This window comes from Oncorhynchus nerka, linkage group LG6, assembly GCF_034236695.1.
Source record: "Oncorhynchus nerka isolate Pitt River linkage group LG6, Oner_Uvic_2.0, whole genome shotgun sequence".
In the NCBI taxonomy this organism is placed as follows: Eukaryota; Metazoa; Chordata; class Actinopteri; order Salmoniformes; family Salmonidae; genus Oncorhynchus; species Oncorhynchus nerka.
In genome coordinates this window covers 19,089,889-19,106,877 of record NC_088401.1, presented here as the reverse complement: position 1 = coordinate 19,106,877, position 16,989 = coordinate 19,089,889, and the positions used below count along the sequence as shown (strand labels likewise).

Sequence of the window (16,989 nt, the reverse complement as noted above, 5' to 3'; positions counted from 1 at the left end):
AGTTACTATTTAATGTCATTGTAGCCTGTTAGGTTATTAGAAAGATTTCCATAAAATTGGTAGGTTGTAATCGCATTAAGGCCTATAAACTATAGACTAGTTCATGACCATGTTTTAATAGCCAACCATCCTCATTTGTGTGGCCAATCATTAAAATGAACTGTGATAACGTCATGAACCTAGAGCCACAGAGCAGTCTATCTGAAAAAGAACTGCACATCAGATGAAACGTCACGATTAAAAGAGAACTTCGTGGAGCTTCGCTCTCGATACGGTCTCATTGTGAGACAAAGCTACATACGTTGAAGACCAATGCCAATGAAGGGAAAGAGGAGAGTTGAGATCGGTGAGTTATTAAAATCATCATCAACAATGTGTTTTATAGCACAAATAATCAATGGAATAGTATTATCTCTATTCACATTGAAAGGTAGCGTCATGGTTGTCTTATTCATAAGTTTGTTCGACGACTGTTTTATTCTATAACCTTAAAGTAACAATACATGTCCAACTTTTCCCCAAATACATTTCAAAACAAAATAAAAACTTTCATTCTAGCTAATTATTTGTTAAAATGTAAATGTTGCACAAAACTATATGCTGCATTTTATACATTCCCATCGTCGCAAATTCCTCAATATCATCCATCTGCTGTGTATAATGTATTTCTTTTTTTGTCTTCACCTGAAAGAAAAACATTGCAACAAATTGATGAAAATACGCCTTGATTAGATATTATAAAGTAATTTGGTTTCCGTTGATCTGGTTCTCTGTTTCTCCAGCGGTGCTCCTGTTGCTGTGCGCTCTTTGTGACGGAGACGAGTTGCAGCCTCAGCGAGACGCACCTCGAGCGCAATGTATCACCAGCCTGACTGTAGGTGCCTAAACTGACCGTATTTGTGCATTCGTGGGATTAATTGATCAACCTGACCGGTCACTTACTGTAAACCTAAATGATCAATCGGATTTTGAAAAGACCTGTGGCCTGTCCCCCGCTTCGGTTCATGTTTCATTACTTATTAGAGTGAAAGTTTGGTGGTCTGTGGCTGAGTCCCATTTTGAGATTATCCTCACAAACAATACATCCGGTTTGTCAGCTCATGTGCATTTATCGTTAAGATTTTTCTAATGGTGGGCTGTGTGGCCGAATGTCACTTCACATTGCATTGCAGAAGGATACAGGATTTGCTCTGGTCATATATTTTGAAGGATAATAAAAGTGAAATTCTGCAGCCCTAACATAACTCTGAAAGCAGATGTATTTCTGCTCTAACTTCAACAAGGTAAATGGAATAACAATGCATAAAAGAAGAGGGCAGAAACTCACAGTTAGTGGTGGTGACATAGCACCACAGCACAGGAGACTGCTGAGGGGAGAACAGCTCATAATAATGGCTGGAACAGAGACAATGGAATGGAACCTGGAAACCATGTGTTTAATGGATTTGATACCATTCGCTCCAATCATTACCACAAGCCCGTTCTCCCCAATTAAGCTGCCAACATCCTCCTGTGCACCACACCTACTAGCCTATGTGTTCCTGTCATACACTGTCTAAAAAGGTGTCAAAACACATGCTTATAGATGCAGTCCTATAAATGTGACCTTGACTCAGAGAACAAATGCAGAACTGCTATTTTAATAGAATGTCAAGAAATGTACAATTTACATTCTCGCCAGGCTTCTCGTACTTTCCAAATGTAAAACAAAGTTTGATGAATGTCTGAGATTTGTGTTCAAACAGCTTTATGAATATTCTGAAAACGGATCTATATTCACTTCAAACGCCATCTCGTTTTACAGCTGATCATCCTCACTTACTCTCTCTCCCTGACATGGTGACATGTTGTTCCAGGGGGTGTGGTGTACTCTGTCTGAAGCCCATCTGAATGGTTCTGGTCCTACCAGACTAGAGGTCCCTGCTGGGCAGAGCCTCCATATCATCATGCAGAGCCTCCCAGGAGACCCTGTCTGCAGCTGGAGCCGTGGACCTGACCCAATAAGGTAGGCGTGGGTGTGTTTTTTTTTTTCAATTTAAAGTTTTATTAAGTTTTCTTGTTTTTCAATCAACCAACAAAACACATTCCACATTCACAGAGGTGACAGGCTTTAAAAAAAGAAGAAAAAAAGAAGTTAAAATATATAATAATAATACATTTAAAAAAAAATACAATTAAAATAAAAGATTAAGAAAGATAATAAAAAATAAAAAAAATGGTGTGTGTGTATATATATATATATATACTGTACATACACATATCCATATATACACACACATACACATACGTATACATACATTCACACCCATACACACACACATATCCTACATACCTACATGTACTCACAAATTTTTAAAAATTAAACACACAAAAAACATATATAAAACTTGCAGGAGCACTATCGAGGTTCTTATTAGTTATTTCTAGCCTTCGCTGAGACAACCAGACGATAATTTGTTTTTAGTTTTTACAGCACCTTGGTGTGGGTGTGTTTGTCTTTGTTGTGTTACCTGACTGCCTCAAGGCCATTGTATCATTATTGTGGGGTTCTGTGTACTTTTGCATCCTTGCTGAATTCATCTGTAATTCTTTGTCCTGCCAACAGAGGGGGCTATTCTATGGCCATACCACAGACGTCTGTGAGTGATTCTGGAGAGTACTCCTTCAGCTGTATGAATTGTGGCATCATCTCCTCCCTGACGCTCTCTCTACTGGTTGGACCTCCTCTGAGTGAGTGACAGACCTTCTTTTCTAAACCACTAATGTGATATCAGATTCTGATCTGCACCACATGAAAGTCATATAACGTCAATACCATCATCATGATTCTGAACAACATTGAAATTCCTAGCTGTAGTTCATTCTCCCATTGGTTACCTTCAGGACGTCCGTCAAAGCCACATCTGAAATACATCCCTGGGAGAAGAGGCTTTTTACCTAACTTCCAGTGTTCTTCAGAGGGAAATCCCAAGCCAGAAATCAAATGGTTCGATAACCTTGACAAGACTGGGTAAACTTTGGTGAACATAATATAAAATCTTAAAGAGTGTCTTCAGGGGTTTTGACTTGAGTTTCATATGTAGGACCTCTCCAAGGACGGCTACATACTTTCATTTCTCCTCCTGTCCCACAGACAAGGTAATCATGGGAACGAGACATCTAAGGACTCCGAGAGGTCCAACAACATAGAAGGAAGTAAACCATACTACAAGACAACAGTTATGTGCTGTGCTATTAACCCCAAAGGGGAAGAGTGTTCTCAGCTCTATGACTATGGTTAGTATTATTGTAAAAGTGTAAACGTAATGCCCCAAAAAACAAAATGGAATTAAAGGCACTCAGTCAGTTGAATAGTGACTGGTGTGTGATCTGTTGGCTTCCTGTGTGTGTCTCAGACTTGGACAGCAGTCGTAGTGTGGATGATGATAATGAAGCTCCAGAGATCACTCTGAGCCCGGGTCAGCCCCTGCTGCTCCGCTGTAGAGAGAGAGAGAACAGCACCACACAGTGGCTGACGGAGAATCAGGAACATGTAAGCGTTATCACTCATTCATGAACCTTTTACTTACATTGTTGAGAGCATGTGATCAGACCCATTTCACTTTCCTCTCCAAGACTTGTTCACTGTATTTGAGGTAATGCAGTATACCATCTTTTCCTCCAGGTGTCCGTATATCATCTATCCTATAAAGGAATAGGTATGACCTACCTGTTCTTTGAGTCGGTGAGAGTGAACCACAGTGGCATCTACATCTGCCGGAGCAACAACAACAAGAGGAAGTCCACCCACATCCGGGTCCTGGGTCAGTACAACAGGCAACAACACTGAAATCCCTCTCTTTTTACCTTTTCTTTTCAGTCAAACATTCCCTTGACTTTTTAAAAATGTCTATGTTTACTTGGTCTTTACTCATCTATCAGACACTTTCTTGTCATCTGTCCTGATTCTCTCCGTACCACCACCCCCTACCTGTTTTCCCCCCATATGATGATTTCCAAGTGATTTCCATGTGATTTCCGGTGTTGTGTGTCCTCAGAGAAGGGCTTCATTTCCATCGACCAGCTGAATGAGAGCAGTACCATCTCAGCCCAGGAGAAGCCAGGGTTCTGTCTGCGGGCCCTGGTCTCCTCATACCCTCTCCTACGCTGCCATTGGCTGGGCCCGGGTGGTGTACAGACCCAGTGCCCTGAACCCACACGACTGTGGAAGAACAGGTAGAGTAAGGCTGGTGGCCTCTGTGTGGGCTTCCTGAGACTTCATTTAATCCAGGACATACTGCCATATCCATGTGCTATTTGGTTCTGTGTTTCTGTTGCAGTTTTATAAAGCTTTACTAAAGGTCTACTGTATCTACAAGATTTGATGAGGTTAAGTCTGGTTCAATATGGTTCCATATGGTTTACCCCCCAGGACTCTGGAGCTATGTAACCCTGAGCCAGGAAAGTACCAGTTAAATCTGGAGGCTGGGGTGCTGAACCTCACAAAGACCCTCTCTCTGTGTGTGGCAAGTGAGTGACAGCCAACTGCCCAGTCAGATAAGACTTGTGATTGTGTGCATGACTCCTCAGTAAGAAACCTGTCCTCCTCTGTCTCTCAGGTACGCCCACCCCCACTCTCTTCCAGGAAGAAGACTACATCACCTGTAAGACCAACAGCCCCCTCCCCTTCAACCTCACCTGGAGGTTCTGCTCTCTGTCCAATGACAGGTATCTCTAGATTTAGGCCAGAGTTTATGTTAGGATGTTAGGATTCAGCTATATATCTTAACACTAGTGGTGTGCACCAATATCAACAATTCAATATGATATTTATATCATTTGATATCGATATGAGCAAGGCATATGCAGCGGCAGGGTAGCCTAGTGGTTAGAGTGTAGAGGTGGCAGGGTAGCCTAGTGGTTAGAGTGTAGAGGTGGCAGGGTAGCCTAGTGGTTAGAGTGTAGAGGTGGCAGGGTAGCCTAGTGGTTAGAGTGTAGAGGTGGCAGGGTAGCCTAGTGGTTAGAGTGTAGAGGTGGCAGGGTAGCCTAGTGGTTAGAGTGTAGAGGTGGCAGGGTAGCCTAGTGGTTAGAGTGTAGAGGTGGCAGGGTAGCCTAGTGGTTAGAGTGTAGAGGTGGCAGGGTAGCCTAGTGGTTAGAGTGTAGAGGTGGCAGGGTAGCCTAGTGGTTAGAGTGTAGAGGTGGCAGGGTAGCCTAGTGGTTAGAGTGTAGAGGTGGCAGGGTAGCCTAGTGGTTAGAGTGTAGAGGTGGCAGGGTAGCCTAGTGGTTAGAGTGTAGAGGTGGCAGGGTAGCCTAGTGGTTAGAGTGTAGAGGTGGCAGGGTAGCCTAGTGGTTAGAGTGTAGAGGTGGCAGGGTAGCCTAGTGGTTAGAGTGTAGAGGTGGCAGGGTAGCCTAGTGGTTAGAGTGTAGAGGTGGCAGGGTAGCCTAGTGGTTAGAGTGTAGAGGCGGCAGGGTAGCCTAGTGGTTAGAGTGTAGAGGCGGCAGGGTAGCCTAGTGGTTAGAGTGTAGAGGCGGCAGGGTAGCCTAGTGGTTAGAGTGTAGAGGCGGCAGGGTAGCCTAGTGGTTAGAGTGTAGAGGCGGCAGGGTAGCCTAGTGGTTAGAGTGTAGAGGCGGCAGGGTAGCCTAGTGGTTAGAGTGTAGAGGCGGCAGGGTAGCCTAGTGGTTAGAGTGTAGAGGCGGCAGGGTAGCCTAGTGGTTAGAGTGTAGAGGCGGCAGGGTAGCCTAGTGGTTAGAGTGTAGAGGCGGCAGGGTAGCCTAGTGGTTAGAGTGTAGAGGCGGCAGGGTAGCCTAGTGGTTAGAGTGTAGAGGCGGCAGGGTAGCCTAGTGGTTAGAGTGTAGAGGCGGCAGGGTAGCCTAGTGGTTAGAGTGTAGAGGCGGCAGGGTAGCCTAGTGGTTAGAGTGTAGAGGCGGCAGGGTAGCCTAGTGGTTAGAGTGTAGAGGCGGCAGGGTAGCCTAGTGGTTAGAGTGTAGAGGCGGCAGGGTAGCCTAGTGGTTAGAGTGTAGAGGCGGCAGGGTAGCCTAGTGGTTAGAGTGTAGAGGCGGCAGGGTAGCCTAGTGGTTAGAGTGTAGAGGCGGCAGGGTAGCCTAGTGGTTAGAGTGTAGAGGCGGCAGGGTAGCCTAGTGGTTAGAGTGTAGAGGCGGCAGGGTAGCCTAGTGGTTAGAGTGTAGAGGCGGCAGGGTAGCCTAGTGGTTAGAGTGTAGAGGCGGCAGGGTAGCCTAGTGGTTAGAGTGTAGAGGCGGCAGGGTAGCCTAGTGGTTAGAGTGTAGAGGCGGCAGGGTAGCCTAGTGGTTAGAGTGTAGAGGCGGCAGGGTAGCCTAGTGGTTAGAGTGTAGAGGCGGCAGGGTAGCCTAGTGGTTAGAGTGTAGAGGCGGCAGGGTAGCCTAGTGGTTAGAGTGTAGAGGCGGCAGGGTAGCCTAGTGGTTAGAGTGTAGAGGCGGCAGGGTAGCCTAGTGGTTAGAGTGTAGAGGCGGCAGGGTAGCCTAGTGGTTAGAGTGTAGAGGCGGCAGGGTAGCCTAGTGGTTAGAGTGTAGAGGCGGCAGGGTAGCCTAGTGGTTAGAGTGTAGAGGCGGCAGGGTAGCCTAGTGGTTAGAGTGTAGAGGCGGCAGGGTAGCCTAGTGGTTAGAGTGTAGAGGTGGCAGGGTAGCCTAGTGGTTAGAGTGTAGAGGTGGCAGGGTAGCCTAGTGGTTAGAGTGTAGAGGTGGCAGGGTAGCCTAGTGGTTAGAGTGTAGAGGTGGCAGGGTAGCCTAGTGGTTAGAGTGTAGAGGTGGCAGGGTAGCCTAGTGGTTAGAGTGTAGAGGTGGCAGGGTAGCCTAGTGGTTAGAGTGTAGAGGTGGCAGGGTAGCCTAGTGGTTAGAGTGTAGAGGTGGCAGGGTAGCCTTGTGGTTAGAGTGTAGAGGTGGCAGGGTAGCCTAGTGGTTAGAGTGTAGAGGTGGCAGGGTAGCCTAGTGGTTAGAGCTGACAGCTTGGGGATTCAAACTTGCAACCTTTCATTTACTACTCCAACATCTGTCGTTCTGCCCCTGAACAAGGCAGTTAACCCACTGTTCCTAGGCCGTCATTGAAAATGAAGAATTTGTTCTTAACTGACCTGCCTAGTTAAATAAAGATAAGTTATTGTTCCTGTTAACCTACCCAGATAGCACCTAATGTTCTGAGAACCATATGTTTCTCAGAGCTTGGTGAGAGTGTGGTTGTCCTATGGTTATTGTTCCTGTTAACCTACCCAGATAGCACCTAATGTTCTGAGAACCATATGTTTCTCAGAGCTTGGTGAGAGTGTGGTTGTCCTATGGTTATTGTTCCTGTTAACCTACCCAGATAGCACCTAATGTTCTGAGAACCATATGTTTCTCAGAGCTTGGTGAGAGTGTGGTTGTCCTATGGTTATTGTTCCTGTTAACCTACCCAGATAGCACCTAATGTTCTGAGAACCATATGTTTCTCAGAGCTTGGTGAGTGTGGTTGTCCTATGGTTATTGTTCCTGTTAACCTACCCAGATAGCACCTAATGTTCTGAGAACCATATGTTTCTCAGAGCTTGGTGAGAGTGTGGTTGTCCTATGGTTATTGTTCCTGTTAACCTACCCAGATAGCACCTAATGTTCTGAGAACCATATGTTTCTCAGAGCTTGGTGAGAGTGTGGTTGTCCTATGGTTATTGTTCCTGTTAACCTACCCAGATAGCACCTAATGTTCTGAGAACCATATGTTTCTCAGAGCTTGGTGAGAGTGTGATTGTCCTATGGTTATTTTCCATACAACCTTCCTACAAAGTTCTGGAAATCCAGGATTCGTTCTGAGAACCATATTTTTGTTAGGTGTCAATTTCATGGTTCTATTTAAAGTAATGTTCTCAGAACGTTCAGAGAACATTAAGAAACAACGTTCTTAAAAATAAATGTTTGCATGATTAATTCCTAAGCAAATTCATTTCCATGTGTCCTATCTTTGCTTGGAGTTCAGAACAGTAAACCTAAGCTAGCAGTGTTATTAAAAGTCTTACTGAAACATGTTCTCAGAACGTTAATTCATTATCTTCAAATCACCTATAATTTCCGTTCTCAGAACGTTAATTAAACCTTCCAGGAAAACATTCAGGGAACCATAGTAAAACGTTCTCGGAACCTACTTTCCCACAACTTCTAAGAAACCAAATGTGCTAGCTGGGTATTTACTTACTTAGTCCTCTTCATTCCTATTTGGAACATAAGGCTTCCTTCCACAAGAGGGCACCACTGCTGCTGGTCTTCTGCCTTTTTGGGGATGGTTTTCCATGATAGGCCACTGTCCTTCATCTCTTTCTCCACAGCCCTTCGCCAGGTTTCTTTTGGGTGGCCACACTTCCTTTTGTTAACTTACACTATTATGTAAAAGAAAAATACAGGATTTTGCTGCAACACTCTTACAGACTCGCAATTTAGCATAGGCCTACTTAAATGCCTGCTGATAGGCCATCAACAAGGTTCCCATTGCCCAATGGGCAATCAGCAAAAAGTTGTCTGGACTGCACAAAGCCAGTGCAATGTTATTCATTAAAAACAATATATCGAAATTGGTTTTAAAAAATGCAACTGATATCGATTTTCAATGCCATTGCCCATGCCTAGTTAACCCCTGAAGCAACTTTATGGGGAGGTTTCCCTGACACAAACTAAGATTATTTTCAATGGAAATTCTCCATTGATCGTGCTGTTTAGTCCAGGAATAGACTTAATCTGTGTCTGGGAAACCGACCCTACGTGTTTTTCTGTGTGTGTTAACCTCCCCCCCCCCCCCCCCTAGCTGTCAGTCAGAGTCTGCAGCCTGGAAGGAGATCCCTGCCCCTCCCCCAGAGCTCTGTGACTCAGACCAGTTCTGCCATAAGAAGGTCCTCAGCTCTCTGGACAGGGTCGAGGTGGGGAACCACTTTGTCAAGTGCTGCATTGCAAACTCTGTCCACTCACAGTCACACTGCAGCGAGCCACTGTTCAATGCAGGAATGGTCTTTCAGCAGCAGCGTACCTTCAAACGGCGTAAGTGGTCAGTCAGGAAAAATAAGTCAGAAAATCATCTACAGCTTTAAGTATTTTTATAATGGTTGTCATCATAGCTCCAGTGTGGAACAGAATTGGTCACAGTGTTGTCATGGCTGTTGTCAGACATTGGTTATATCTGTTGATGTGTGTGTTCCATCAGCCTCCAACTCCTCTCAACTCCTGAAGGTGTCCAGTCTGGTTCTGTTCCTGGCTTTGATACTGGTCAGCGTGGCGCTGCTCTACATCCTCAGGAAAAAGGTACACACACAGAGACACACAGACAGACTTGCTCACCACACTCAAACATTCTCACACCCTCCTGATATGTTGTGTGTAGAAACCCCAGTACCAGAGCCAGCTACAGGTGATTCAGATGACGGGGTCTAATGACAACGACTACATCTACATCAACTTCAAAGACTTCCAGTATGACCAGAAATGGGAGTTCCCCAGAGAGAACCTGGAGCTGGGTAAGACTGGGGGAGATGTACCAGTGAAATCACCACCTTCCGGAGACACCTGAAACCCCACCTCTTTAAGGAATACCTAGGATAGGATAAAGTAATCCCTCTCACCCCCCCCCCCCCCCCTTAAAAGATTTAGATGCACCACTGTTCCACTGGATGTCATAAGGTGAATGCACCAATTTGTAAGTCGCTCTGGATAAGAGCGTCTGCTAAATGACTTAAATGTAAATGTAAATGAAATTACGTAGCCTGACCCATCTACTTGGGAATCTCTAGTCTCCAGCCTCACCAATAGTATTCCCACCAACCCTGTGTTGTTGTGGTCTTTCTCCCCAGGGAAGGAGCTGGGCTCTGGGGCCTTTGGCATGGTGTTTCAGGCTACAGCCCACGGCATCAGCAAGCCGGGAGTCTCCCTGCAGGTGGCTGTCAAGATGCTGAAAGGTACAGGGTTTTACCTGTGTGATGTTTTACACTGCTGGCTAAGTGTTGGTGTTTGCTGAAGACACACTTTGTTTTTCATACTATTTAACATACCCTGCACCAGTGAAGTCACTCAGGTCGTTGTTGAGTCTTGATGTTTGCCCATGCAGAGAAGCATGAGACAGTGGAGAAAGAGGCTCTGATGTCAGAGCTGAAGATGTTGACTCACATCGGACGGCATGCTAACATCGTCAACCTGCTGGGGGCGTGCACTGGCTCAGGTACGACACCCAATCACAGACAGGCTCAGAAACCAGCATCTAGCAGAAATAACGCAGGAATAACTACAACATGGAATTGCCAAGAACATGTCTTTAGATATTGTACTGAAACGAGTACATGTGTATTTAGGACTGTCTCTAAGTGCCTGTGTGTGACTCTGTGAATGTGTGTATCTGACTCTGTGACTGTGTGACTTTGACAGGGCCAACGTACCTGATCTTCCAGTACTGCCATAATGGGGACCTGCTGAACTACCTGAAGAACAACAGAGAGCTGTACCACAAGTCTCTGACCGAGGCCTTCACCAGGGACCGCTTCAGTAGACTTTACCACAACCTGCCCAAGAGGAGCTCCACTGGAGGGCAAGAGAGCATCGCCCTCCTCAGCCTCACCTCCTCTCCCATGGACACCTCTGATGGTCAGGGTTGTGTAGACACAGATACATGAAGAAATAGGCATGCTAATGTATAAAGCAGCACAGTTAAATACGTCGGTAGGATCTATTCACTGTTTGCCAGTAGATCCTGTTGACTGACCCCAGCTGATCCATGCTGATCCACAGGTCCAGGGATCTATGAGAAGCTGCAGGAAGAGGAGGAGGAGGAGGCACTGACCTATGACGACCTGCTCAGCTTTTCCTACCAGGTGGCCAAAGGCATGGACTTCCTGTCCTCTAAGCACGTACGTGGATTGACAACCCTGCACACTACACACTGCACCATATTCACTTCACCATGTCCCCTCATACATGTAATAGTCCCTATTCCCTACATCATTACTCTCATTACTCTTACACACTCTCTCTATCTGGGTGTGTGTTTCTGTGTCCAGTGCATCCATCGGGACCTTGCGGCCAGGAACGTGTTGGTGTCTCAGGGTGGATTAGTAAAGATTGGAGACTTTGGACTGGCCCGAGACGTCCACAACGACTCCAACTACGTAGTGAGAGGAAATGTAGGTACTATACACAGAAGGGAGTGTTTGTCTGTATTCTACAGATGCTCTGTTGTCAGTGACAACAGCTCTGTTCTAGGCATGCAGTGTCAATGTGTGTGTCTGATGTCTTGTGTCGCAGGTGCCTCTGCCAGTGAAGTGGATGGCTCCAGAGAGTATCTTCCAGGGGATGTACACCATGCAGAGCGATGTCTGGGCCTATGGTATCCTGCTGTGGGAGGTCTTCTCTCTGGGTAGCTACATAAACATACCTACTCTTTTTTGTAAAAATGTATTGTCATTATTTGATTTAGTTTTTGTCCTTTATATTGTGTGTTGACCGAGTTTGGGGATGAGGTGGGGCTGCCAGGGGTATGTTGAGGATGGGGGGCTGCCAGGGGTATGTTTAGGATGGGGGGCTGCCAGGGTATGTTTAGGATGGGGGCTGCCAGGGGTATGTTTAGGATGGGGGGCTGCCAGGGTATGTTTAGGATGGGGGGCTGCCAGGGGTATGTTTAGGATGAGGTGGGGCTGCCAGGGGTATGTTGAGGATGGGGGGCTGCCAGGGGTATGTTTAGGATGGGGGGCTGCCAGGGGTATGTTTAGGATGGGGGGCTGCCAGGGGTATGTTTAGGATGGGGGGCTGCCAGGGGTATGTTTAGGATGGGGGGCTGCCAGGGGTATGTTTAGGATGGGGGGCTGCCAGGGGTATGTTTAGGATGGGGGGCTGCCAGGGGTATGTTTAGGATGGGGGGCTGCCAGGGTATGTTTAGGATGGGGCTGCCAGGGGTATGTTTAGGATGGGGGGCTGCCAGGGGTATGTTTAGGATGGGGGGCTGCCAGGGGTATGTTTAGGATGGGGGGCTGCCAGGGGTATGTTTAGGATGGGGGGCTGCCAGGGTATGTTTAGGATGGGGGGCTGCCAGGGGTATGTTTAGGATGGGGGGCTGCCAGGGGTATGTTTAGGATGGGGGGGCTGCCAGGGGTATGTTTAGGATGGGGGGGCTGCCAGGGGTATGTTTAGGATGGGGGGCTGCCAGGGGTATGTTTAGGATGGGGGCTGCCAGGGGTATGTTTAGGATGGGGGCTGCCAGGGGTATGTTTAGGATGAGGTGGGGCTGCCAGGGGTATGTTTAGGATGGGGGGCTGCCAGGGGTATGTTTAGGATGGGGGGGGCTGCCAGGGGTATGTTTAGGATGGGGGGATGCCAGGGGTATGTTTAGGATGGGGGCTGCCAGGGGTATGTTTAGGATGAGGTGGGGCTGCCAGGGTATGTTTAGGATGGGGGGCTGCCAGGGGTATGTTTAGGATGGGGGGCTGCCAGGGGTATGTTTAGGATGGGGGGCTGCCAGGGGTATGTTTAGGATGGGGCTGCCAGGGTATGTTTAGGATGGGGGGCTGCCAGGGGTATGTTTAGGATGGGGGGCTGCCAGGGTATGTTTAGGATGGGGGGCTGCCAGGGGTATGTTTAGGATGGGGGGCTGCCAGGGGTATGTTTAGGATGGGGCTGCCAGGGGTATGTTGAGGATGGGGGGCTGCCAGGGGTATGTTTAGGATGGGGGGCTGCCAGGGGTATGTTTAGGATGGGGGGGCTGCCAGGGGTATGTTTAGGATGGGGGGCTGCCAGGGTATGTTTAGGATGGGGGGCTGCCAGGGGTATGTTTAGGATGGGGGGCTGCCAGGGGTATGTTTAGGATGGGGGGGGCTGCCAGGGGTATGTTGAGGATGGGGGCTGCCAGGGTATGTTTAGGATGGGGGGCTGCCAGGGGTATGTTTAGGATGGGGGGCTGCCAGGGGTATGTTTAGGATGGGGGCTGCCAGGGGTATGTTGAGGATGGGGGGCTGCCAGGGGTATGTTTAGGATGGGGGGCTGCCAGGGGTATGTTGAGGATGGGGGGCTGCCAGGGGTATGTTTAGGATGGGGGGCTGCCAGGGGTATGTTTAGGATGGGGGGCTGCCAGGGGTATGTTTAGGATGGGGGGGCTGCCAGGGGTATGTTTAGGATGGGGGGCTGCCAGGGGTATGTTTAGGATGGGGGGCTGCCAGGGGTATGTTTAGGATGGGGGCTTTAAAAGCATACATACTGTACACTGTACAATTCCCAATCTGGCCCTCAAACCATCATAGCCACCTAATCATCCCCAGCTTAAAATTGGCTCATTCACCCCCCTCCTCTCCCCTGTAACTATTCCCCAGGTCATTGCTGTAAATGAGAATGTGTTCTCAGTCAACCTACCTGGTAAAATAAAAAATAAAACACACACTTATTAAAGATGTATTCCCTGCATCTTTATTATATGTGATTTGCTCTCTTCCTCCCTCCCTCTCTCTCCCTACCCCTTCCTCCCTCCCTCTCTCTCCCTACCCCTTCCTCCCTCCCTCCCTCTCCCTACCCCTTCCTCCCTCCCTCTCTCTCCCTACCCCTTCCTCCCTCCCTCTCTCTCCCTACCCCTTCCTCCCTCCCTCTCTCTCCCTACCCCTTCCTCCCTCCCTCTCTCTCCCTACCCCTTCCTCCCTCCCTCTCTCTCCCTACCCCTTCCTCCCTCCCTCTCTCTCCCTACCCCTTCCTCCCTCCCTCTCTCTCCCTACCCCTTCCTCCCTCCCTCTCTCTCCCTACCCCTTTCTCTCTCCCTCTATCTCCCTATTTTCCTCTACCTCCCCCTCTCCCTTTAAGGTTTGACCCCCTACCCGGGGATAAAGGTGGACAACAACTTCTATGTGATGATAGAGAGAGGTTTTAAGATGGATCGGCCGTACTATGCCAGTGAATCTGTGTAAGTATCCACAACCGCTCTGCACCTACATCTATACATCATACACATTTCAAATTACAATCAAATATATGAACTGTAAAGGAGGTTTCATCCCCCTTTCCCTCCCTCTCTCCCACAGGTATAAGATGATGTGCAAGTGCTGGGCACTGGAGCCTCGGGGCCGCCCTCACTTTGCCAAGCTGGTGGCCTTCATGGGCGACCAACTGGCCGACATTGAGGAGAAGGTGAGATTCAAACAACACAATAAGCCTCAATGTAGACGTATCAAACTTTATAACTGGCTAGCACACAGCATTCCATTAGAATCAGGATTTCTTCTCATTTCTTACTATGCCCCTTTTCTGTCTTAACTCTACCGTAACATCCTGGACAAGAGCTCCAATGACTCCTTATACCAGAATGCACCAGTGAATTCTGACCTCTCTGCCTTGGCCAAAGAAAAGGAGGTTATTTTGACACAGTCACAGAACCAACACTGCAAGACCCATTCCACTGGAGGGGCCACAACAACCAAAATAACACTCTCTGACATGGATGCCATGGAGGCTGATGATGATACACCTCTGTAACCATATCAGTGAGTGCAGGGGCCAATCTATCCTTCTAATTATTCTATTCCATACAATATACTCAGGGTTGGAGAGTAATGGATTACATGTAAGGGATTACAAAAAAACAAACTGCTATCCGTAACAGCAAAAATATTGTTATCGGATTACATATAGTTTTGAAAAACTAGAAGATTATTTCGGGATTACTTTTGAATTCAGAAAGGATGTTTTCTCAATGACATTCAAATCAGCATTGAAAAAAGGCGCAGGTGTATGTTTGTTTCACCTGAGCGAGTCTGACCACAAGTCAGAGACAACTACGATGACACACAAAATGTGTTTGATGGATTGTGGGAAAAGAGCAGGAATAGGCTTTTGTAGGCTACAGTCCAAGCTATGTCTTCCAATGGTGCGACTGCTGTCGGCATCCAAAGATTATCCAACTTGAATAAACGCTTGGAGGTAAGGATGACAGCAGTGGTGTCGTCTACGGCGATACGGATATCACCTATTATTGATACCTACATAGCACATTGATGTGAGTCACACTGCTGCTCTCTCATTTAGCTATTTGCGCCTCACGGATTGTGGTTGTTGTGGATGGCTGTTCACACATCTAAATGTGTATTTAAACCCAATAATGGTTGAATTCAAGAAGTTTAAGCTGCCTATCAATCATTGTTTTTGAAACCAGTGGACAGCCAGTGAAAAATGTGCTCTTGCAACAACTGCATAGTGCGGATCCCAGCCTATGGAATAAAAGTAGGGGTTTTATTACTCAATCTAATTCATGCTGATAAAAATATACATCCATAGACCTAATGGACACATGCTCAAACTCACACGCTTTTGATAGACTTAAATGGGCAATCTGTAGTTGCTGCATCCATTTTATAAATTCTATATATTAATGTAAATATATAATTTAATCATATTATTATATGTAGTAGAAAGTGATGGGTTTCAAGAATCTTAGACAACCAACACATAAAGTAAAATGTTAAATCCATGTATGGCCAGCTATGTAAACTTTAACATTGATTTATCCTGCAATAGATGTTATTCAATTGGTAACATACATTTTTGTATCTAAAAGTAACAGAATGCAATCAGATTACGTTCATGAGTTTGGGTAATCCAAAAGTTACTTTACTGATTACAATTTTGGAGAGGTAACTGTAACGGATTACATTTGGAAAGTAATCTACCCACCACTGAACATACTCTGTTTAAGATCTCACATATTATATTGTGGCACTGGCAGTCTATATTTGTATATTGCTGTGGATTTTAAATGCACTGAATTGAATACTTGCTTTATCCAAATATGTTTAACAATGAATATGTCAATTAAAACTTTTGTATCAAATGCTTGCTCCTACACTGTAGAAATTGATAAATAATTATTTAACATTGAAACATAGTAAATAATGTCGCATTTAATACATTTTAATACCAAGTGTTGGGCTGAGACAACCTCTTCTTGTGAACATATTGCACATATTATATTGAATTTACTGTGTGAAACCAACGCAAGTCCTGTTTTTACTGCTTTTGGATAAGAGTTATTTCAGTCATTATAAATGAGAGACAGGTTCAGAAGACTGCTGGATTATTCTGTCAATGTTTTTCTGTGTGAAGTTGCTTTCTTTATGTTTGCCCATTTGAGTTCTCGAAATTATTCTTATATTTGAAATAAAGTATTTAAAATTATCCCTGTTTTTTGTCGATTTTTAGGTCTATCGGTAACAAATAGTGGTGTATTATATTCGGAGGCGGGGGGGAAACAACGGCACAAAATGCACAACAGGTGGCGCGAGAGCTACATTAGTCGCCAGAGCGAAAGCTGCGGTTCAGGTGTCCCGAACAACAAACAGGCTTAGGTTCAGGTTGCATTCTAGGTTAGTAAGGCTACAAAGCTGTGCGTAGAAAAGACATGAGTGGTTCCAAAGCGCCTTGTTGTCGATGAATTCATTAACCCTACAGTAATTGCACACTGGGCTTTTCTGTTGACCTGTCCCAAAGGTCCGTTTTTGGGCTGCTGTTGGTGAGTCTGTGCAGACGAGATAGCAGAGTTTAACATGGACATCGGATCAGTGAATGATCTTCCTTACGACGACTTTGTGAATGTTTTCGGTACTGTGGTGGAGAAATCTCAAATCATACCGGCTGCGGTGATCTGGAGGCCAGTATAAACTATTTCATCTCGCGCATGGCCCGGCTCAATACGGCATACAAGGACCATGTGGGTTCCCCTTCGTGATATGCACGCGGATTAACAAGACGACCATCCTACGGTTGCTAGAGGAGCGACTCCGGGAACGGGTGCCATCGATGAAGTGAAGAAGATCTGTCATGTCCGTTTACAGGTGCTCTTGGTCCCGGACATACCTAACAAACTATGGCCGTGTTTGAGAACACCAAAACTGTAATGTATCGTAGGTCAATTTCAGTGGTGTAAAAGGTATCCAATTGTCATGCTTTAGTAAAAGTAAAGATGCCTTAAAGTAATATTTCTCAAGTAAAAGTGAAATTCACTCATTAAAATAC

General features: G+C 46.3%; 1 protein-coding gene across 1 annotated transcript; it reads left to right on the top strand.

The window, feature by feature from the left end:
- The first annotated feature begins 238 nt into the window (after positions 1-238).
- Positions 239-16,152, top strand: LOC115130124 (receptor-type tyrosine-protein kinase FLT3-like). Its single transcript, XM_029660916.2, has 23 exons — positions 239-346; positions 783-874; positions 1,857-2,005; positions 2,606-2,730; positions 2,884-3,010; positions 3,134-3,276; positions 3,396-3,532; positions 3,665-3,803; positions 4,038-4,215; positions 4,412-4,509; positions 4,599-4,707; positions 8,780-9,009; positions 9,173-9,270; positions 9,350-9,482; positions 9,816-9,920; positions 10,070-10,180; positions 10,384-10,599; positions 10,744-10,862; positions 11,013-11,135; positions 11,257-11,368; positions 13,789-13,888; positions 14,007-14,112; positions 14,263-16,152. The coding sequence occupies exons 1-23, from the start codon at positions 313-315 to the stop codon at positions 14,455-14,457; spliced, it is 2,979 nt and encodes a 992-aa protein (XP_029516776.1). The 5' UTR covers positions 239-312; the 3' UTR covers positions 14,458-16,152.
- Positions 16,153-16,989: the final 837 nt, after the last annotated feature.

Bases quoted from the DNA above. Each gene is read 5' to 3' on its own strand.
- LOC115130124 (XM_029660916.2), top strand. From the start codon at position 313: ATGCCAATGAAGGGAAAGAGGAGAGTTGAGATCG. The intron at 347-782 runs GTGAGTTATTAA...CTGTTTCTCCAG, and splicing joins AAAGAGGAGAGTTGAGATCG to CGGTGCTCCTGTTGCTGTGC. The intron at 9,010-9,172 runs GTAAGTGGTCAG...GTGTTCCATCAG, and splicing joins GCAGCGTACCTTCAAACGGC to CCTCCAACTCCTCTCAACTC.